This window comes from Chrysemys picta, chromosome 18, assembly GCF_011386835.1.
Source record: "Chrysemys picta bellii isolate R12L10 chromosome 18, ASM1138683v2, whole genome shotgun sequence".
Lineage (NCBI taxonomy): Eukaryota > Metazoa > Chordata > Testudines > Emydidae > Chrysemys > Chrysemys picta.
In genome coordinates, this window is record NC_088808.1 from 8,398,053 (window position 1) to 8,421,888 (window position 23,836).

At 51.7% G+C, this 23,836-nt stretch overlaps 2 protein-coding genes across 3 annotated transcripts in view; one reads left to right on the forward strand and one right to left on the reverse strand.

The window, feature by feature from the left end:
• NIBAN2 (niban apoptosis regulator 2) overlaps positions 1–15,992 on the reverse strand; it is a 119,962-nt gene extending 103,970 nt beyond the window's left edge. The window contains exon 1 of the mRNA XM_065571908.1: positions 15,852–15,992. The gene's annotated coding sequence lies outside the window, so the exon portion shown is untranslated. The remainder of the gene's footprint in view (positions 1–15,851) is intronic.
• A 910-nt stretch (positions 15,993–16,902) lies between these two features.
• STXBP1 (syntaxin binding protein 1) overlaps positions 16,903–23,836 on the forward strand; it is a 68,280-nt gene continuing 61,346 nt past the window's right edge. For both annotated transcript variants that reach the window (XM_008174345.4, XM_008174346.4), the window contains exon 1: positions 16,903–17,154. In XM_008174345.4, coding sequence (XP_008172567.1) covers positions 17,118–17,154 — 37 coding nt within the window. In that variant the 5' untranslated portion in view covers positions 16,903–17,117. The remainder of the gene's footprint in view (positions 17,155–23,836) is intronic.

Consider the following 23,836-nt stretch of genomic DNA (forward strand, 5'->3'; position numbering starts at 1 on the left):
GCAAAATATACAGTGCAGATGTGGAGAGAGTTTGTACAGCACCTAGCCCGGGGGTCCCGGTGCACGACTGTAGTGCTAGGCACTGCCGCAATACAAATCATAATAATGAATCAACAGACGCCTCGTGGTTAGAGAGTTTACAGTCAGATTAGGGCAGATAGGCCCTGCTCCAGCCAAGCACTCCAGCACGTGCTTAACTTTAAGCATGCGAGTTGTCCCATTGAGTTCAGCAGGCCTGCTCGTGTGCTTTGGGCTAAGCATGCGCTTCAGTGCTTTTCTGGTGCGGGGTCTCTCCGGCAATGCAGATTGTTCCCTATGGTCAGGGCTGGGAAAATTGACCTCCCACCTACTAGCTGGAGGGCCAGACCCACTAGCCCAGGTGAAAAAAGCCAGCGCAACTGTACCCCACACACCTCCTGAGGGTGATGCTCTATCCCACTGAGTGGCACCGAGACTACTTAGTGAGAGATTAACGAGCTTGCTCGATAGCCTTAGCTAAGGGCTCTTTGGCTCCAGAGGTCCCAGGTTGGAGCTCGCCCACAGATGACTGGGGTCTGGTGGTGTTACAAGTGGGGGCTCGTCTGGGATTTGAAGTGGGAAGTCTCTGAAGCTCCGGAGGCGCTGCCTCAGCTAGGGGAAGTATGTAACCCACACACCTTCTGGGGGTGGTGTTCTGTCCCATCAAGTGGCACCGAGACCACTTAGAGAGAAATGAATGAGTTTGCAAAGGGCCATGTGGCTTTTAGCTCATGCAATAGAGGCTCATGCATTTAGCTCCAGAGCTCCCGGGTTGGATCCCACCCACCACCGACTGGGGTCTGTTGGTGTTACACAACTTCCAAGACCATGCCCCTTACAGTATAAAGGCATAAAACAGATAACAGCAGGGCCGCCCAGAGGATTCAGGGGGCCTGGGGTAAAGCAATTTTGGGGGCCCCTTCCATAAAAAAAAGTTGCAATACTATAGAATACTATATTCTCTTGGGGGCCCCTCCGGGGCCTGGGGCAAATTGCTCCACTTGCCCCCCCACCTCTGGGCAGCCCTGGATAACGGAGGACCAAGTCAGTGGAAAGATGGGTATCAGGTTGGGCCTGGAAACAGCGCTCACTCTTAGCATGTCACAGTCAAATACAGCAGTCATTCAACAGCAACAGTGAAAACTCCCAAGGCCCTGGTCAGTTTTCTCAGCTGCAGCCAGCCTGGCATAGGGACTGCAACAACCTGCCTGCAGGCTCAGGCAGACGTCACCTGGCTTACAAGTTACTGACCTTTTCAGGGTTTTCGTTCCTGCTGGAAGGGGACGGAAAGGAAGGACACCTGGGGATGTTTTTGATTGGCTCTGCAAATACTTATCCCCAGGGGTAACTCTACTCATGTGACCCAAACGACTCTGGTGACTTAACTTACTCATGGGTGTCTTTTCAGAAGTGACACTGACGTCCCTGAACTATAACAGAGAATGGAGAAGGTTAAAGAGGGTTATTCAACCCTGGTAGGGTTTGGCTGCGCCCCAGTCCTGGACTACGTGCTTGGGACATGAACCAAGCGAGCTGTAGGCAGTTCATTGTCTTTCCACTGACCTCAGTGAGTTTTGGGTCAGATTCCAGTTTATTTAAAGACAACAAAGATAAGTATTTTAAAAATTACACTGCATTAACGAGTCTAATCATCACAGCTAATTACACGTAGGCGCAAATCACTAAACAAATGTAAGTGTCTCTTATCTGTTCGAGCCGATTGAATTATCTGTTGTGAAAATTTTATCCTATGAATTTGGGCATTTTTCCTTTGGCAAATTGATCTGCGGATAAACGATTTCATGAGTTCCGCCAGCTGCCGAGGAACGTACAAGAGTCCACAATTCAGCAAAGCGCTCTAAGCACATGCTTAACGTGAGGCATTTGCTGAAATCCATCCCGATTCAGCAAAACACTTCACTTTAACACATGCTTCAGTCCCACTGAAGTCCATGACATGCTTCAGTGCTTTCCTGAATCGGGGCCTAAACACCTCGGGTAGGTTAGACGGATGCTCAAAAGAGAGTCAGCCAATAATGTGTGACATGTTTTCCCTTGTCACTTGTCAAATACATCACTTGCTAATACACTTGGTCACCAGGGGACCAGCTCAGCTCTCCATCTTAAGTGTTTCAACTAGGTTGACCTTGATGGTAGATGCCACCTGTCCCTTACATCTGCTAGTCACCGAGGTAAGAACGCGCCTTTTCTGGAGCCAAGACCTGGCCTATATTTTTGTAGAGCATCCAGACCAGCCCTCTCATTGCAACTGGGGTCTCTGGGGATACAGCTACACTGCAGTCGGAGGTGTGATTGAGGCAGGCAGACAGACAGACCTGCACCAGCACAGCTAAAAATAACAGCAAGGACCCGGCAGTGGGCGTATCAGCACTGGCTAGCAACATGAGGACATCCCAAGGGTCCCCAGTGGGCATACGCAGCCCACACTCAGGCCGGTGTGGCTGCATGGTCACTATTTTTAGCTTTGCTAGTGTGGTTAAAGCTAGGGCAGGTAGGGCTCCCGCTGCTGCAATCCCACCTTGATTAGCCAGACCCTGGGAGCTACCGGAGTCACAATAATCGTCATCCTCCACCTGAGCGTTTGCAGGATCAGGATTTTCTTTAGTAAATATTTATTTCCCTCCCTCTGACATTCCAACAAATCCACGGCGTTTTCCTCTCACTCTAATTAACCTCAGGCGGTAACGATCTGTTTTCACAGCGACCAAGATCAACAAAGAAATCTTATCAATTAGACTGAAGAATGTGCAGAGAATTCAAAGAAGGGACTGGCCGTCTGGTATATTTTGGGCCTGCTCCATGGGAGCGCAAGGCCCTGCCCACGCAGGGCTTTGTAGCTGCCTCGAGAACAGTTTTCAAACGCCCGGACAGCCAAACCTGGATGACCGTGGCCATGCTCAGCCCAGCCACCAATGATGGGAACGCCACCTCGGAAATGGGGCTGGACGCCCCAGGAAACAGGGGCTCAGGGCTGGCTCCCCAGCGAGGGTTCTACCAGCCCGGATGTTGTCAAGAAAATCAAGCCAGTGACAGGTGCATTCGGAAACGGTTCCCAAGCAAAGTGCTGCCCAGGTGCAGGCAAAAGAGGAAGGACGGTCCAGTGGTTAGAGTGCTAGCCCGAGACACGGGAGACTCTGGTTCTCCGGCTCTGTCACAGGATTCCTGCACAACTTGGGACTTGTCTGCATGGGGAACGTCGGCAGCAGAATGTTCCTGCTGTCGTTATAGCAGTATCGCTATAGAGGTAATGACACTGGTCAGTTTCCCCATGGTGGTAAGTCCTAAGAGAGAGACGCTATTCAGGTGCACAGTGGTACCTGGCAGCTGTTTCAGAGCATGGTTGTGCTCCTACGCCAGGATACATACGGCATCAACGGGACCGAAGCATGTGCTCAAAGTTCAGCACGTGCGTAAGGGTTCTGCAGAATGGGGGTGGCTTTGAGCAGGTGCTTTGCTGAACCAGGGGCTTAGTATGGACAGAGCTCAAGGGCAGGGAGTAGAGTCCATACCCAGCAAGCAAGTGGAGTGGTGGGGGGGCCTCCTAAAATCTGATGAGCCTTGTTATTGTTTATGTTGGAGCCAGGGCAGGATGGTAAGAAGACAAGGTCCCTGCCCCTACGAGCGCATGCCCTGGGGTCCGGATTCTGCATAATAGGCGTAGGCCCATGGAAGCGAACGAGTCCGGTGTCTCATGCAAGTCAGCATATGGAGAGACCCAAGCCTTAAGTGGGTGTAGGGTGACCAGATAGCAAGAGTGAAAAATCGGGACAGGGGATGGTGGGTAATAAGAGCCCATATATTAAAAAAAGCCCCAAATATTGGGACTGTCCCCATAAAATCGGGACATCCGGTATGGGGCAGCTCTAGCTTTTTTGCCGCCCCAAGCACGGCAGGCAGGCTGCCTTCGGCGGCGCACCTGTGGGAGGTCCGCCGGTCCCGCTGCTTCGGCGTATCCGCCGCTGAATCCACGCGACCGGCTGACCTCCCGCAGGCAAGCCACTGAAGGCAGCCTGACTGCTGCCCTTGCAGGGACTGGCAGGGCGCCCCCCGCGGCTTGCCGCCCCAGGCACGTGCTTGGAGCGCTGGTGCCTGGAGCCGCCGCTGCATCTGGTCACCTAACATGGGTGACATAAAGATGAAGGAGGAGAGGCAAAGGAGCCGAGCAGCCAGGCTGAAAACCCATCTAGTTAGGGCCAAGGGATTTCCTTGTTTAATTATTTGCCCCTCCAAGTCCAGCCATGGGCTGTCTCCAGCCGCCCCAGCACGTGGAGAATCTGATACCGGGAACATGGACAGCCCCTGGCACTGGGGGTCCCTGATCCTGACTGCAGCTGGGGGCGCTACCTCCTGCGGCGAGAACGCTAACGATTTGCAAGCAGCCCCATGGCACTGAAATGGGTGCGACGCGGCCCCCAAACCGCGATGGACCTTCCCTCCAGGAGCCCTCCACCATCCCAGCCCCTGTCTCAAGCCTCCTGCAACTAGGTGGTGGCTCGTGTGGAACACTGTTGCCCCCTGGTGGTCACGAGTGAAACGACCGGTAGCTGAGAGGAGGACAAAGCTGCAGGAGGGGATTGTCTTTAATTGGAAGGCAATTCCCCCATTTTAAATCCTGCTGATTTAAAGCGCTGGCTGCAGTCAGGATTCTGGGCTGCTTTGAGGGCCAGCGCAATCCCAAGCAGCCCCAGCGTCTGTTGGAATTACAGGAGCACCTCGAGCCCGCGCTGCAGTTCAGAGCAGCTCAGAATCCCGTTGCATCCTGGCATGCCGCGTGCACTGGGGCAGGGGCAGCCCACGACGGTGCCCGCATGAAGGGATTTCTCTCCTGGTTGTTTGCAGATTCTTTACGGCCCCTGCATGGCTGGACCTGCGGCAGAGAGCAAAATCCTTCCCCAAGTTGCCTGATTGCCAGTCCCCTCTCTCCACCAGGCCTTTAACCGCTAGCCCATTTTGCCCTCGTTCCCAATGGACCAGACACGGGCGGCTGCTGAAGGAAGACTGGCGTTTGTGCAATTGGGCTGCGAGGAGCTGCAGCGATACATACGTAACAGTCCTTCGAAACCCCTGGGAGCCCGTGGGGCAGGGAAGGGCTGCCCGGTTTTAACCCTCTGCCCCAGCTCTGCCCCCTGCTTTAGAGAACAGTTGGGAAGAGAAGTGGTCACAAAGAGCATCTCTCCGCCTCCCTGCTCAACAGGGCCTGGGCACGTGTGGATCTCCGGCTCCCTGCCCCCGTGTCTGAAAGGGACCCAGGACAGGGAGCATACTGTGGGCAAATAAACACAGCTCCTGGATCAGGGTGGGATAGCTCAGTGGTTTGAGCATTGGTCTGGTAAACCCTGGGTTGTAAGTTTGATCCTTGAGGGGGGCCAGTTAGGGATCTGGGGCAAAAATCTGTCTGGGGATTGGTCCTGCTTTGAGCAGGGGGTTGGACTAGATGACCTCCTGAGGTCCCTTCCTACCCTGATATTCTATGAGACTGCCAGGAATAGCACAATGCATCTGAGCCTCTGTGGCAGGCCTGATGCTCTCCGCCGTGCTGGGCTGGGGCGGGCACAGCGGTGCAAGCCCTGAATGCGGCCCATGTGTGGGGAGTGGTGTCTGGCCAGCCCCAGCCCAGGGTCAATAGCACACTTGGAATGAAGCCTTGATCCTGGAGTGTCCCACGGGGGCCAATTTCTTGATCTCCATTCAGAATCGCCCAGCCCCCCTTGCCCCCAGTGCTGTCCCACAACCCTGCTGCCTCTGGCCGGAGGTGACGAGCTGGTGTGGCTTGATTCCCCTGCAGAGGGGGGGAAGGCTGCTGCCGCAGCACCTGGAGACCCTCTTGCGGCATCTGCAGCCTCTGTCCAGCAAATGTCAGGAGCCCACCTGGTCACCAACCTGTCCTGCCTGGGGAGGGAGGGGCGGGCGGGGTATCAATGGCTGGGCTTGGGATATGGGCAGCTGAAGCCTGTCTGCGCTCGCTGGATTTTGGAGTTAACCGTTTCTCCTGTTAATCGGAATCACTCCCCACCCCAGCCCAGATCCAAGCAGGGATTCCAGGCCAGGCTCACCCTGCGCTGGACAGAGGAGAGAAAGCCATTTGTTTTCTCTTCTATTCCAGTTCTCAGACCACACCCTTCACCATGCCGCCCATGGGCACTGACGCCCCCCTTCCCGTGGGTGAAGGAGGGGGTGTCTCCTGGAATTTTTTCTCCCCTGGACACTGCAGCTGCAGGATGGCCCAGTGTCTCCGAGCCACAGCTGGGGAACATAATAGAGTCGCTGTGTCCTGCCTCCACTGCTGCTTGCACGATTACCGGCTGTCTCCGTAACACCAGCTGTGCGCATGGCCCTGAGCTGACAGGTAGGAAGACAAGGTCCTTGCCCTGAGGAGCGTACAGCCCGTCAGAGCCCATGTGAGCACTGATTTCACTGCACCCGCTTGCAGGGGAAGGCAGTGCTGAATGAGGAAATTCACCCCGGGGCTGGGAGCACTTGGAGCCAGCTATGCCCGTGCAAAGGGACGGCGGAAAGGCTGCCCGCATTGGACCTGGCCCCGTGGGCCACTCACAAGAACACGCACAGTGCGAAGGGGTGTGTGCCAGGGACATGCCTATGCCCAGTTATTCTACACTGCTGCACTGGCTCATCGGGACCCGTGCAGCAGAGGCGTATGTTAGGGGAGCCCTTCCTGTGGTTCTAACCTGGGCTGGGCCTCGGGTAGCCCTTGGCAGCCCCAGGAGAGGGGAAGCGCATTGCTTCTGCTCTGGCCCTGGCATGAGTTAGCCTGGCAGAATCCGACCCTTAATGCAGATGCAGAGAAAAAACAAATGAAACATCCTGCCAAAGAGCCCTGGTTTATCATAGGAACTCACTAGAGCTCAGGCTACCTCCCTTTGGGATATGCCTTGGTGATGATGATAGCACCGGGAGTGCTGGTCCATGACAAGGGCTCCTAGATGCTACTGCAATGCCAATAATGATATAGATGAGGAAACAGGCACAGAGGCAAGGTGACTTGCCTAAGGTCACACAGTGAGTCGGTGACAGGGTCAGGATTAGAACCCAGGAATCCTAGTTTGTTTTCCTGACCCTACGCAGTAAAGCTGTGCCCCTCCCCCTCCGCACTAAATCAAAGAATTGGCAGGTAGCTGGTTTGTTTCCAATTCAGCCACGTTAGTCTGCTCCAGGGTATCAGAAATGATAACGGAATCCTTTGAAACCAGCAGCCGTGTGCTCTTAGTGAATTCGAGACCATTCTCGAGTCCCAGCCCACGGCCCTCGCAGGGAATGATGAGCGGTCTCTGATCCCAGGGCTAGGGGCTCACCTTGTTATTTCGGGCTCTGTTTTATAAGCGGAGTCACAAGCACTGGAGAGTTCTAGCTAGTGCATGGAACCAGTTCAGCTGGGCAGTGGTACTGCAGGTGTAACGCAGTCTCTGCTCTGGTTCCTCTGGGGACTGGCCCACGTAGGGTCTGCTACAGGCTGGTAGTCCAGACAGCATCAGTGACTCATGTTTTCGGCCTCCAACATCCTGCATTCATCCTTTGCTGATGACATATGCTGCTCTCCCACGTATGCACTGCATCACCCAGGGGGCTCAGCCCTGTTCTGCAGGGGCAGCTTCCCCTCCCCGTCCGATTTGTAGCTAGTCACTGGTCAGAGCAGAACATCAGTGGTTAGAATTATTATTCCTGTTATTTATTTGCATTGCTCTAGACTCAGACCAGGGCCACACTCTGCTCTGGCTCCATTGTGCTAGGCTCTGGACAACCATATGGAGAGAGAGACGGTCTGAGGAGCATCCAAGCTAAATAAAAGACACCGTGGAAAGGAAACAGAGGCACAAAGAGGGGAAGTGACTTGCCCAAGATCCCACAGCAGGGCAGTGGCAGGAATGGAACCCAGGTTCCCAGTCCAGTGCCTTCTCCATTCGACCCCAGGGGCTGAAAGAGCAATTAAACCCCGAGCTGACTCCATTCTGAGGCTCAGAGGAGCCCCTCATTTGCTGTGAACCCCATCTGAGCTGCACCCTTTAGATGCTTCCCCGGGGGGGAAGGGGGGAAGGTATTTGTCCCTAACGTGTAGCACTGGGGACACAGTTGCTTGTTTGTCTGGGGCTGATTCATGCAGGATAACATTAAAATTTCCATTCCCCCCCCCACCCCCAGCCTTTTAATACGAGCTTCCAGCACTTCAATCTGAGCAAAAAAAATCTTGTAGGGAAGGTCGCACGTGGCAGTGCGGACGGGGACCTCACAGTGCAGAGGGGATCAGTGATGCAAACAGAAAAAACTGCCAGCACTCTGCATTTAAAGAAATAGCCATTTGCAAATACAGATGGGGGCTCAGGAAAGCCAGGGCCATTCCACCTCCCCTCGCCCCCCTTAATGCAGCAACCGTTCATTTCTAACATCGCGGAAGGTGGGCTATCCTCTGCTGTCCGACACTCAGCACAGGTTGCAGCTAAGTGCGCCGGGGACCTCATCGGCTTCAGGACTTTGGGTTCTTCAGTTATGTTTAGGTCCCCCCCTTGGGTGATGCTTTTATCCCTCCAAGCTCGTCTCTCTCCCTCGCCCTTAGAACGCGCCCACCCGTTCAGCCTAAAAGAGGCTCCGCTTAATTGATCTTTGACCACTAGCGGTAAATATGCCCAATGGTCTGTGATGGGATGTTAGATGGGGTGGGATCTGAGTTACTACAGAGAATTCTTTCCTGGGTGCTGGCTGGTGAGTCTTGCCCACATTCTCAGGGTTTAGCTGATCGCCATATTTGGGGTCAGGAGGAATTTTCCTCCAGGGCAGATTGGCAGAGGCCCTGGGGGGTTTTCGCCTTCCTCTGCAGCGTGGGGCACGGGTCACTTGCTGGAGGATTCTCTGCACCTTGAAGTCTTTAAACCACGATTTGAGGACTTCAGTAACTCAGACATAGGTTAGGGGGTTGATACAGGAGTGGGTGGGTGAGATTCTGTGGCCTGCATTGTGCAGGACGTCAGACTAGATGATCATAATGGTCCCTTCTGACCTTAAAGTCTAGGAGAACACCCATCAAGGCACACAGGGCAAAACGCACACCTGAGCAGAGGGCCTCTATCCATCACGGAAGACTCACATATGTGTTAGGGACTTAGCTGATGCATGGACTGGTGCCTGCCATCCCTCTGACAGCTGGTCAACCATTTTCTGACGGAGCCATTTTTGTTTGGAAAATGCTGACTCCACAAGATTGGAATGGCTTGCGAGAACTTATCGATTTTGTTGATGTTTTCAGTGGGAAATTACCAAAATCGTTTAGTTCATTTTCACTTACTATTATATCCGCTGATATTAACAAAAGTTGAAATCAAAGTCAAAGCGAAACATCTCAGTAAGGTCATTTGGATGTTTGGATGAAATAGTGCAGAGTTTTTATTGCGCAGTAAAATTTGAAACTTCAACTTTTTGTGCTGATTTGGGACACAGGAATTCCCCAAGGGCTGGTATTTCCCATGGAACACCCATTCCATTCCCCAGCCAACTCCAGCCACTCTGCACAGGGTAGGGTGACCAGACGTCCCGATTTTATCGGGACTGTCCCGATATTTGCTTCTTTGTCCCGCGTCCCGACCAAACATTGGTCGGGACACTGGACAAAGAAGAAATTTTCCCTTCCGCTCCGGCGCTCGGCCCCCCCCCCCGCCCCGGCTCCGCCCTCTCCTTCCCCCATTGGCTCCCTCCCCAAATCCCCTGGTGAGTCAGCTCCAGCACCCGGGCACCGGGCGGGCAAAGGGGGGCGGGCAAGGGAGGGAGACAGGGGGACTCAGCTGTGAGCCCCCCCGCCGCGCCAGAGGGCTTCTGCCCGGGCTGCTGCACCCGGGGCCGGGAGCGCAGCCTGAAGGCTGCTGCAGCCCGCGGGACAGCGCGGTGGGTCCGGTCCGGGGGCAGCGCGGAGCGGGCAGGGGCCAGGTGGGCGGCGCGGGGGCCTGGGCCGAATCCCTGCTGCTGCTGGGGAGCCCCGCGCCTCTCCGTCCCGCTCGCGGCTGCGGCTCCTTCCCAGCGGGACGCGTCCCCCGACCTGCCCCACTCACATGCGGCGCGCGTCCAGCTGCTCCTTCCCGGCGGGAGGGAGACTAGGCGCGGGGGACTCGCGCCGCATGTGCCCGGGGCAGTGGGAGGCGCGTCCCGCCAGGAAGGAGCCACAGCCGCGAGTGGGAGGGAGAGGCGCGGGGCTCCCTGGCAGCAGCGGGGATTCGGCCCCTGCCGCCCCCCCCGCTCCTGCCCGCTCCGCGCTGCCCCCGCCCAGGCCCACTGCGCCCCGCATATGCCCGTGGCGGGCCAGGGGGCGGGAGACTCCGCGGGGACTCCCGCATATGCCCGTGGCGGGCCAGGGGGCGGGAGGCTCCGCGGGGACTCGGGGAGGGCAGCGTGCGGGGCCTGCTAATGCCCCAGGCCCCTTAAAACTTTTTTTTTTGCTCTGTCCCCACCCCCCTTTTGGCTCCGCCCCCTCTTTTTTGGCTCCGCCGCCGTCCCGATATTTTACAGTGGTAATCTGGTCACCCTAGCACAGGGGGAAACGTCACCTCTGGGTGGCACCGATTTCCAGCGCCAAAGCGTTTAAGAGTGGAAACCTCAGCCCCTTGTTTCAGGGGCTCCCCTCAGCTGTAGTTTCCACAGGCTCCAAAAGCCGATGTGGATGAAGATGCCCCTGTTAACAGTCAAGTGAACTGAGATATTGAGGGCCAGCCCCTCAGCTGGTGTTAATCAGCCAGTGGCACTGGGGGGGAGGGATAGCTCTGTGGTTTGAGCACTGGCTTGTTAAATCCAGGGTTGTAAGCTCAATCCTTGAGGGGGCCATTTAGGGATCTGGGGCAAAAATCTGTCTGGGGATTGGTCTTGCTTTGAGCAGAGGGTTGGACTAGATGACCTCCTGAGGTCCCTTCCTACCCTGATATTCTATGAAGAGCTGGTTCTGTGCTGCCCTAGTTACTCTGTGACTGTTTGCTAGCTCAGCACAGATTGTTTCTGGCAAGGGAGGTATCAGATATTTTGAACCGAATCTCATCTGGCTGAATCTGCAGTTTGAGATTTAACCGACAGGTCTGATTTCGTTTGAGAAGCTGGCTTGTGAACAAAGTCAGCTAGCACACACGCAAGTCACCAGGGCAAAGCATGCTGGGACAGGGAGCACACTGCACATCACTGCCCTAGCATTCCTTCACCACTGCACAGCTGGGTTACACTTTGGCTGAGGTCCCCCGTGAAGGCATGTGGGGAAACATGGGGCCAGATCTTGCCGTCTTTATTCTAGCAAAACTCCCATTGAAATCAATAAGGGTTTTTGCCTGAGTGCTGGGTCCCAGTCTTTCATCTTGACCCTAATGGACATTCGTTCAGATGCCAGAGTCGTCGTGCATGTAGCCCAGGTGAGCTGTTCCCATCTCTTTAGTACTGTGACCACATTGCAAGAGTAAAAACAGGGTCAGGGTCACGAGAAAGGAAAGGGAGTTCGCAACAGCGCCAACCCCCATTACGTTGTCACAAGTTTCACAATAGTTGGTCTTTTTCTTAAAGCCCCAGCTCCTAGAGTCAGGTGATTAGGTGAGACTCCAGCATGTTTTAAAAGTTTCTAGCCCTCCTGATTGGTCCAGATCAAAGGGCATATGAAAAGAACCCAAACTTTTTTTATTTTATTTTACGATTTAAGCTAATCTCATCGTTTTTTGAGCCTGACTCATGATTTTTGAATGCTTACGGTTAGCAATGCTGTGGTTGTGGCAAACCCACCGTCCAGGCAGTTCAGGAGAGGCCCCAGTTTGAAGGAGCCGGGTGAGTTTCCCACTGAAACTGGGTTGTATCAATATACTGGGGGAAGCTTACTCAGTGTCATCTCCTGGCTTAATGTTCCTGAACTTCCGTTAAAGCTAAACTTCGCCCAATTCCCTTGAATTTCCTACCTCTGAAAAGGATACCCAGCCTTGGCCCCAAAAGCTTCTGCAGGTTGAGTTACAAAACAGAGGCCAGGCTTTTCAAAAGCGATCAGTTATTTCAGGGGCTCAACCTATGGACCATTCCTAGTGGACACCTCTTTAAGGGAAACAGCTGGGAACGGAGGGTAATGGGGAGGGACAACAAGCTTTTAATAATTGTTCACTAGCAGTCATGTCCCAATAGGAGCAATAATCATTCTCTTTTGTGTAGACAGCTGTGCAGGACACCTTGCAGACCTCTACAATGCACTTGATCTGATCGGCGCTCACATCGACTTTGCACTCAAGTGTTATTCCATTCACTCCTTGTGACGGGTTCGGTCACAGAGACCCCCTTGGGACTGTCAGCTGATGTGCTGAGACTACCTCGGAGCCCATTTTCCCTGCCAGCTTGGGACTTCAGTACCCTGTCTTGTTGAGCCAGACACGCTAGCCTGCTACAAACACAGACCCAGGGTCTGAACCACGCCCCCAAAGCTGCAGACTTAACTGAAAACAACTCAGCAAGTACTCCTGTCTCCAGCACCCAGACCCCAAGGGGATCCAAACCCAAAATAAATCCGTTTTACTCTGTATAAAGCTTATACGGGGTAAACTCAAATTGTCTGCCCTCTATAACATTGATAGAGAGATGCACAGCCGTTTGCTCCCCCAGGTATTATTCACTTACTCTGGGTTACTTAATAAAATCACTTTTGTGTATTAATTATAAAATGTAGGATTTAAGTGGTTTCAAGTAATAACAGACAGAACAAAGTAAATTACCAAACAAAATAAAACAAAACACGCAAGTCTAAGCCTAATACATTGAGACACTGAATACAGGTAAATCTCACCCTTAGAGATGTACCAATAAGCTTCTTTCACAGACTTGACTCCTTCCTAGTCTGGGCCCAATCCTTTCCCCTGGTACAGCCCTTGTTAGTTCCAGCTCAGGTGGTAACTCAGGGATTTCTCATGACTGGCAGCCCCCTTTGTTCTGTTCCACCCCCTTTTATATCTTTGGCACAAGGCGGGAATCCTTTGTCTCTCTGGGTTCCCACCCCTCCTTCTAATGGAAAAGTACCAGGTTTAAGATGGATTCCAGTATCATGTGACATGTTTACATGTCCTGTGAGACTTCATTACCCACTATACAGGAAGGCTTACAAGTAAACAGAGCCATCTACAACCAATTGTTCTAGTCAGTGGGAGCCATCAAGATTTTAAACCACCATTAATGGCCCACATTTTGCATAATTACAATAGGATCTCAGAGTTATGCTACATATTCCTAGTTTGAGATACAAGAATGATACATTCATACAAATAGGATGACCACACTCAGTAGATTATAAGCTCTGTAATGATACCTTACAAGAGACCTTTTGCATAAAGCATATTCCAGTTACATTCTATTTTCACTCATTAGCATATGCCCATAAAACATATGGAGCGCAACATCACACGCCTGATTTAGGACCAAATCCTGAGCCCACTGGAGTCAACAGAAAGGCTTCAATGGGCTTTGGCTCAGGCCCTTCTACATGCGTAATATGGGGCAGAATCAGGCCCATGACCCCGCCCTGGAGGGCTTAGGATCTGGAAAGCAAAATTGAAGCAAAATTCCTAGGTCCTCATCCAGCTCCTACTTCACTTTGATGTTAACAGGACCTACTCCCATAATGAACATTTAGCACGTGCCCAAGGGCTCTGCCGGCTACGCGAGGAGTTCAACAGGAACAGGATCGGGCCCCTAATCACAAAGGACAAGGCCAAAGAGCCAGTTCCTGTAGCATGACCTCGACCCCAATGCATGTAAGCAGCATTTACTCTCCCTGTATTTCTGGTGCAATACGCAGCTCAGTATATTACTCTCCATACCGCACTGCCCTCTGGCCATGTTAACTGGGCTCTTGGAACCATCACGTTGACCTGGCCTGGCTTTTGGTGATCTGAACTGGCCAAAAGCAGCATCACATTCCTTTGTTTTTCATTTGACGTAAATCAAATCTTCCTCCACCACTGTCTCCACATTACCGCTGGCAGAATTCTACTGTTAATTATTAGAGTGAGGCATTCATTTACTATGGGCATGTTAGAAGAACACAGATGAAGAATACCTGGCTCTTACATAGTCCATTCCATCAGCAGATCGCAAAGCCCTTCACAAAGGAGGTCAGGATCATTGTCCCCAGTTTACAGATGGGGAAACTGAGGCACAGAGTGGGGAAGTGACTTGCCCAAGGTTACCCAGCAGGCAACTGGCAAAGCTGGCAACAGAACCCAGGTTCTCCTGACTCCCAGTTCAATGCTCTCTCCGCTATCCAAAATGAAGTTAATGGAAGTCATAAGGGGGCTCAACTTGCAGGCTGGGCGTCTTATCTGGTAGGCTCCTTGGGCATGGGTTACTTCTTATTTTGGGTTCCTGCCACGCCCAGCACAATGGGGACCTGACCCTGGGCGAGGCAATCCTGCGAATAACAACCAACAACAATAATGAGCTTGTCTTCAAGTACCAGCTGGGAGATCAACGAAGAACCAAGGGGCATACAGCCCTTAAATGTGCATTCTTTTGTAAATAAGAGCTAGCAAGGAAAGGGTCTCTGTCTTGGGTTTGTACAGCACCTAGCACAACAGGGGCCCTGACTGGGCCTCCTCGACAGTACCACAATCCAAATGATAAAGAATGTCACCGTTCCAGGCCTAGCTGCTCTGCTGTCCTCTTGCTGAGTGTGTCCCCTCAAGTGTCAGGCCTTTACCTCTCCTGGGGTGAAACGCTGCAGTTCTCCAACTCAGAGACCCAGCCCTGGGCTACAGCCCCCGTGGGTCAGCCGACACGTCTGTCCGAATTCAGCCCATGCAATTCCTCCCTTCAGGAATCAGTCATGAACACAGCGACCAGACGGCCTTCTTAAACCAAAGCATTGTTTATGGTAACAAAAGAAAATGAGAGAAAAAGGATTTTGAAGCAATGGTCTATACCGATCACCTTCCCCTGCCAGTAACCTAGGCAGACCGTGGGCACAGCCTGTCTCCTCAAAACACCCCCTTCCCTCTTGAGAACACGTTCCCTTTTAAACCTGCCAGATTGCTTTTGATTTCCTGCGTTCCCGAGCCTTTTCCTGGCTTGGCCTGATCTCTCACCAGCTCTGAAATGTTCACGGAGAAGTGGCTTATCTTGAGCCATTCTTTCCCCTCCTGCTTGTTTTTCCCAACTGTCCCCTATTTAACTTAACCCATATATTCATCAAGTAGCACCCCGATAGAATCACCATGTAACCAGCTTACCAATGACCGGCTCAACAGACAGTATGCGTAAGTTATTGCAGAGCAAGTCCAAATCCATCACAAATAATAATAAAACCACGGCACAACGCATGGGGCATAGATACAGGTGCAGTTTAGGAATCCTAGAACACATCCAGAGTTGGGAAGAGTTCCATCTTTGTGCTAAACTCTGTTCGTTTAATTGTGAAGCCATCTTCCCGACTCCCTCCTTCCCACTGGTTGTCTGTCTTGTCCACCTGTTGCATTCTGTCTGACTTTGGCCCCCATCCTGCAATGGGCTGAGCATGGGCTCACCCCCTTTACTTGCACGGTGCCCCAATTGGGGTCTGCATGAGCACAGGCGCCCACCCACATGCCGTGCTGGACTCTAAGCTCCCCTTCTTTGCTAGTGGTATGTACAGGATCACAAAATAAATTAAGAACCAACAAAACAACAGCAGCAGGACCTAGAGGCCCCAGATAAATCCAGGGCCCCACTGTGGTGGGTGCTGTACAAACACTCAGGGAAATCCAGTCCCTGCCCCAAGGAGCTTACAATCATCATAGACCAGACAAAGGGGAGGGAAACAGACATAAAACACTGAAGTGACTTACCCAAGATTACACAGCAGGTCCACTCCTGACTCTTTGTCCGGTGCTTTATTTGCTAACCAATTTATGTGTCTAAAATCCAGGACCAGGCACTTTGGGGGAAGTTCTTGGAATGGCTCCACTGTGTAGATCTTCTCCAGGTCAGCTTACACCCCCGTGACCCTGTTATGTATGGATGAGGGAGATCCTACCCTAGATGTCTTTGGGCTGGGGACCGTTTCTGGAGGGCCTTGTCCCTGCAGTCTGGGAGGAAGCCCTGGCTCCCTGAGCTAGATTCTCCTCTGTCTCGCTGGATTTTTTCCTCTGGTCCCTTTCGTTTTCTCTGAGAGAGAAACAAATTGCAGCTCTGGGATGCCATGAGGGGCAAAGTCCAGGGCTGCCTTTTGCCACTAACCTCTATGCCTATAGATCTAAAAATCATTCACATGAGTTGGTTTATATGCAGCCTGGGAATAAATACAGTAATGCTCTCTCTGTTCAGAGCTACTCGAACCTACATGTCTTTCTCCCATTCCCCCCCCCCCCCCCATACACACCAAAAATTACAGTTACACATGGAATTCTCAAAGCTACATTTTGCAAGGTTTCCATTTCAATAAATAATGCAAGGTTAAGTAATAAATAAATAACTACAGGGGCCGGGGGAGAGCGGCTGGTTGTAAAAGTACAGGGGCTGGTTTGAATCAAGCAATGCTTTTTGACCAGGCTGCAAATCCAGCCTTGGTGTAAGGCCAGTCCCTATAGGAGGGTTTGCCCAGGGAGGAATTTGACCCAAGATCTTCATCCCCAGCCTGACCCTGGTGTGTCCAGCCCTGGTGAGTGGCGGGGAGGGCTAGCACTGCGGCTGATGCTGGGTTGTTCCTAGACAGACATCTTTCCCCCTCTCTCTGCTCCAGTGCCCTGCCGTGTGCTGCATCATCATCATCATCGCCCATCCTTCAGCCCTGCCTGGAGCCCGCTGCTCCTCCTCCCTAGCCCAGATGGCCAGTGGGCTGTCCTGCAGCCCAGTGATGGATGCACCAACCCGCCTAGGCGATTGGTCTGCACAGCGGTGACGTCCTGGAGCACCATCACCTCCCCTTCCCCAGCATCATCATCATCATCATCATCACCCCCCCTCCCCATCTTCAGCTTCCCGGTCTCCCCCTCCTTCGCAGTCAGCTGAGAGCAAAGCCACGGCGAGGGCGAGAGGATTTTTACAAACCGGAGAGCAGCAGGAAAAGGGGGAGACAACCCCCCCACACCCCCCCGCAAAGGCACCAGGACAGCATGGCACCCCTTGGGCTCAAGGCTGTGGTTGGAGAAAGTAAGAGGATGCTTCTCGTGTTGATCTGTTTCCCCCTTCTGATCTCTCCCCTCCCTGGGCTGTGCGGGGGGAGGCTGGATCTGGGGCGGCGGGGGGGGGGGGGAAATCTGGGAGATTAGATGAACTCTGTTTGGACGTGGGAGTGTGTGTTGCTGGGGGGGGGGCAGGATCTGATGGGGAAATGGACTAGAGTCTTGGTAATCTTTTGCTGGAGAAAATAGAAAGGGGGGGGGATGTGTGGAATTGCAGATGCGCAATCCGGACCCTTGCCGGCAGGATCAACGCCCAGCTGGGGGGTGGGGGGAGGGAAAGGGGGCAGGGGAATCAGAGGAGAGGGAACCGGAGACATACATGGGGAAATGGGGGTGCTACCGTTGTTTGATTGAGGGAGGGGGGCTGTTGGGATTTTTCTGCAGTGCTGGGGGAGGGAGATGGCTTTCCCTTTCCATTTCCCCAGGCTCCGGGTCCTCGTGGCTTTGTCCAGCAGGCAGCGGTCGCCTGATGATGCCAATACATAATAAGAGGCATGATGATCCTAATAAACAATCATTAATAAATACATCCCAGCTGATTCCCCAGAGCCTCCGGGCATGGGAGGGGGGAGGAGGAGGTGATCCCTGCCTGGGCCAATAATAAATAGATACAAAATTCCAGGCTCGTTCGCCAAAATCGGCTGCGTTATTTTGCGCAGGCAGAGAAAGCCCTTGTTGCTACACCAGATCCTGCAGTGTCAGGGCAAAGCCGCCTGGACTCCCCCCTCCCACCCCAAAACATCAAATAACACCATGCAAGCAGCGCCCAGCCTTCCCTTCCCTTCCCAGCAGGAGAATTCCCCGGAGGGGGGTGGCTGTTCCAGCTACCCAAAGAAATGGTTCAAATAAAGGCTGAATCTTCTCTTGGCTTTGGGCTAGGGGCTTTGGCAACCAGGGTATTTCTTTGTGCGGTTGCTCTGGTGTGTGTGTGTGGTGGTGGTGGTGGGGGAACTTAAGCTCTTGTGTATGAATCCAAGGTGCTATTTTTGGCTCACGAATGATGATCTTCTCTAGATTTGGGGAGAAAAAAAAATCTCTTAGATTTCCCCCCCCCCCCCAAGATCATGTTATTTTTAGTATCTAAATAGGGGGTTCTTATTTTTAGCGCTTATGCAGGTGGGGAGTTCCTGTACAGAGTGCCTGCGTTCCTCATGCCATAATAATTCAACCGAGAAACTTTTATGCCTAAACAATTAATGACAAAAAAATGGTATAAAATGGTGACAACTTCCTCTGAGTACCCTCTGCCATGAATCCTATACATTCTTCGCTCTGTTGAAATTAACTAACCTTGTATTATTTGTTTAAATGGAAACCAGGCAAAATGTCGCCTTAAAAATTCATTGTTTAATTTTTTTTTATTTTTGCTTAGCGGTGGGAATGGCAGAATTTACATGTAGATTCTAATAGCTCTGGATACTGAGAAAGCGTTCCTGGAGCTTTGTGCCTTAAGCAGGCAGGGTCTTATTTAACAATCCTCCACACCACAGCATTGGCTCCAGTCTGCAGATGGTGTGGCTGAAGTGCGGTGGTGTGACTGTTTCATGGGATCATCCCATTAGATTTATGTCCTGCTTTGTTCCAAGAAATCACCTGCCCAGAGAGCTAATAGGCAGCTCTGCACCAGTCTCGCTCTGCTTTCGTTTTCCAAAAACCTACAGCTCATCTGCGGGCTCGGTCAGCGGAAAAAAAAATCCCTTTGGTTCAGCTGCTGCAAGATAATCCTGGAGGGGGGTGAGGTGGAATTTAAAATATTGTGCTGCATTTAATTCTCTTGCACTAGATTGTCCTCTTTCACTCTCTAGCGTGTGAAAAGTAGGTTATGAAACCGACGTGATGCACAATGTATCACTGCGTTCCTCAACAGCATTCCTTGGAAAAACTAAAGGTCTCGTCCGACCCTCCTTCCTCAGTCAAAACTCCCAAAGGCCACAATCTAAATGTATCTTCTGTACCTTCCATTCCTTGAACAAAGACCAGTAGCTGGAAGCTAAAGATGTTGACTTTTTACATATTTTCTTTCTTTGCTTGAATACAATATTAACCATCCCATGTCGCACACACTTTCTTGTTCTAACCTCTGTGATGGGCATCTGACTGAAGGCAAAACTCTATGCTTCAAGTTTTTTATAACAAACTGCGCTGTTCTTCCCTCAAAAGAGCTTTTGTAATCTGTAAAAGAACCAGTAGGTGGGTATCCCTCTAATATAAGATTAGTCTGGGTATCTATAAGACTAGCGCTAGATTCTCTCCCTGTGCAGGGAAATTCTGCGTAGGATACAGGTCATTTGGACTGTGATTGTCCAGAGAGGTCCATGCAGTCTGACCCCTGTTGGCTTCATTGGGGCTTGGGATTCTGCCTACAGAGAGCTCTCATTGTAGGATCAAGGCCTTGGGGAGAGTTTGCTCTCCATTTCCTTGGAATTGTCCTGTCTGGGAGGTGGAGCTCATCCCCTGACCATAGGTCCCAGCTCTCTGCGTGGGAGTCCTGTGCCGCCTCCTTGCCTCCTGACCACAATGGTTCCTGTAGGACTTCCTCAGTGGCCCTGCCCACCTTCTCCCATGGGTTCACTGGGCAGTTGCCCACACTGTCCAAGGTAATGCGGACTATGAAGATTATTTTGGGCTGGGATGTCCAGGAGGTTTTTTTGGCGGTGGTGGTGGTGATGATGCCATGGAGAACAGTTGTCCAGATCCCGAGCCCACCCACTGATCCTGTGCACAGACGGGGTTTCCTCTCAAGTGGGGAAGGCAACATAGCATCATCCTGCCGTGGCTCCTCCTTTTACATGGCCCCACCCTTCAAAGAAAGGCACCAGGCCTGGCTTCCCTCTAGCCCTTGGTGATAACTTTATGGACTTGCCTCTGAATTCGCAGCCAACTCGTATCATGATGATCCCTTTTCTGGGGCCATTCTATCCAGCACATCACCCCCTCCACCCACCCGGGGTTGTATTTGAGAGCAAACACCGTGCAGCCCATGCAGTTGCAAATTAGTCTCATAATTCCACCCCCAGAAGGGGGAAGAAAAAAAAAATCACATTCCTGAATGAAACTTTGCAGGTCTGGTCTCTGCCCACAGGCGTCTTGTAAATTCTGAGTAAAATCTCTCCAGCGTATCTGAGTCCAGTAATGGTTAAACCCTGATTCCCAGCCCCTTCCATCACCATTTTATGAAACTCCTGTCCACTCTTTTTTTTGGGGTGGGTGGTGGGGGGGGGGAAGATAAAGTTACCATATTTGCCAGCTGCCCTGTTTGACCCAGGTTTGTCCCTATCTTTTAAAAGCCAACCATGGCGCCCAGTGGAGCGAGCGTGATTATTTTTAAACCACGTTGGCCTTCCAACAAGTAGAAGGGGCTGTGCTAAGCAGGGAGTGTGTCGGGGTGCCAAGCAGATGAGTTGGGGAGCATGAGCTTCCTCACTGCTTAGAAGGCTTTGCCTACCTCCTGCCTCATCCCATCCTCTGCCCAGTCCCCTGGACCTGTCAGCCTGCCTCTCACATTGACTTCAATCTCGGCCTTTGTGTCCTAAGGCTATTTTCTTCCTCCCTTGGCTTGTTGGCAGTCTGCTTCTTTGCACCTCTCTTAGGCCAACTGGGTGGGATTGTCAGCCTGTTCCTTCGCTGGTTTCGTAGAGGTTTCCCACACGGTGCCCCAGTGCCTCGCTGAAGTGGTTATGGGTTAACAGTGCAGCTAAAGGAGAGCAGGCTGTAAACGCCATGCCAGCTCAATTGCCCTCAGCGAATGCACACTCCAAGGATTCGCTTTCTCCTCTTTGAATTTAATTTCCTGTTTATTATTATTGTTTCTTTTCAAAGAAATGAACCCTTGTGTCGCACCGAAAATGCAAAGGCAAGGGCTGAAATTTGCAAACAGTTAGGGCATTTAGATCCTTTTAAAATTATTCAGGGCCCTTTGAGAAGTTTACAAACCCTTGCCCTGTAAGTATCAGAAACAAAACCATTGTTACAATGGCCTTTGTTTAAAGAGACACTACAAAGGAATATATTAGACACCTTTATTATTAGAATGAATGGAAGCCGTGTGCGAAGAATCCCCTATGGTGCTTGGGAAATCTCCACCAAGGTACCTGCAACCATGCTGCCCATATGTAGCATCCCCTATTTAAGCTTCCTTGTTAGATGTCCGGCTTTATCACTGGTCATGATTTTCAAATGAAAGCTGCAAATATATACAAGAGGTCCAGGGTGCTGTAGGACACCGAACTGTCGCATGTTGGGATTGTTAAAAGAATTAACAAACCTTAGCTGCGTATTTGTTTTTTTGGCACGCGCACACACTCTCCTTCTCTCCTGTACATCTACACAATCCGAGAAACTGTTCTTATAGACACACAGATGATCAAGTGCCCAGGGCTGGCAGGCCATCCATAACTCACCCCCGTGGGAGAGATTTTTAAAAGCGCTCAGCAGCTGGGTACATTGGAACGGAGCCCTCTTGAAAAGCTGGCCTGAATAGTGTCGAATGGCAGAGGCTTCACGGCCTTGCCCCTTGGGTAGTTATTTAGGCCCAGATGCTCAAGGCTTCTAATGTCCACGGAAATCAGTGGGAGGCAGGTGCCTAAATACCTTTGAGGATCTGGGCCTTATACCTGTGCGAGAGCCTGTGGCCCCTTGCCACCATCACGCATAGAGAATTCTGATTTCTTAGCCTTCAACACCCACTTGCACAGGCTCGTTGACCACCCAAGGTGCAAGGCAGGGGAGAACCAGCCCTTAAAGCATCACAGCTGAGGTGTTACTGAATGCAAAGATTCTGCATTTGTCTGAGCGTCCCCTCCCCCAATACATTAGATATAACAAAGGAAATTATGGCTGGCGTGACAGCTTCCAACAATGGAACCTGACATTTCTTTCTAATGTATAAGACTTTTTTGGGTTTAATTTCCCTTTTTACCCCCCCCCCCCCAAGCCCCCAAGCCCCTCACTGTAGTTTAAAAAGAGAGCTCTGCATCTCTCAAACATCAGGAAGCGTTAAGATCCACTCCCTCCCACGGTACTGCCACAGCGTTTTCCCTGGGGTTTGGCATTTGGGCAGGAATATGCACGTCCTGTTTCAGACCAGCACACACAGAACCAAGACGACTTCATTGTGGGGGACGAGGGAGACTGCAAGTAACCCTTCCGACCAGATTTCCAAGTGCTCGGGGCCCATGATTTCAGGCAGATTTCTCGAAGTGCTCCGCTCCCGACACGCTGAGTGCTTTTAAAAATCTGCCCTTCCACGCAGTGCCCCAGGAGCATTAAGGAACTCCTGGCGATGATTAAATCTATGGCACATTCGCACCACTCTCTGTCCAGGGTAAAGTTTGTGGTCCTGCATCCCTGCAATGGCTCTTTGGGCTTAGTAATCAGGAGGGGCAACTCGCCAGGTGGTTGGAAAAAACAGCTCCTGCTCCCCTTGACCTTGATTGGAATTCTGCTACTGAGTTCAGGGAGAGAGCAGGAGGTGGCCTACAACCTCTCTCTGGACACGTGGTAGTCATGTTTAATAGTACACATGTGTGGCACACTGGAGCTCGCATCTCAGTGACCAGGTGTTAAAAACAGAATAGTTTTCTGTGAAGCCAGACTTAAAATACCACAAAGTTTTTTCAGATAAAACAGTAGGTGAAGGAATGAATCCAGTTGGAAGAGTAAACTTTCAAACCACTAAACTGGAGACACTAACTAGCAAGTCCTTCTGTTTGAGGGCATTGGGCCTGATCTTTCAACAGTTATCGAGGTTTCTTTGGTTGAGTAAATGTTGCAGGGCTGGGCCCTGCCTTTAAGAATGAGGGGTTATCTGTGCATTAAACCAAGTGACTGCCTCCCCACTGTTCCTAAGTCAATGGAGTTGGCTTTACAGCGATGGACATGCTTAGGGAATAATAATTTGAGGCCTAGAGAACATGCATTGGGCCGATTTCTGAGGTATATAAATGATATAATAGATTGCTTATGAGGGGCCACAAATAATCTGTGAATGGACCAGCAAAAATCAGTTGCCTAGTCAAAGTGGGTCTTTAAGTAAAGATTGAACAAATTTGTGCTGGAGATACATTAAGCTAGGAGTTGGTATTGGAAGTGGTCCCTAGGGCAGGTTTTGCTGGAGAGATTGTCACCAGCTTTTCAGAAGGGACTCGTGATTTTGGGTCCCACGTGGCACTACGGTAGAGGCTGGACTTTCAGAAGTGCAGAACAGCTGCCCTGGGAAAATCAGGCCCTAGAAAGGGAGGAGAATCCAGTGACTGGGGTGCTAGCCTGATATCTTAGAATATCAAGGTTGGAAGGGACCTTAGGAGGTCATCTAGTCCAACCCCCTGCTCAAAGCAGGACCAATCCCCAACTAAGTCCCCAAATGGTCCCTGCAAGGATGGAACTCACAAACCTGGGTTTAACAGGCCAATGCTCAAACCACTGAGCTATCCCTCCCAGTGTTCAGTTCCCTGCTCTGCTGCAGATGTCCTGTGTGACCTTGGGCAAGTCACTGTGATGGGGTTTGGGGGACAATCCAGGCCAGTGAGGGGTTGTGTCCCCTCTTGCCCTGCAATCTTGGATGCCTCAAATGCTTTGCTACTGTAACACCCTGCCTGGGATATTCATCGTCAGCAACAAGGATGCAGGTCGTACCCTGAGTGTCTTTGTAT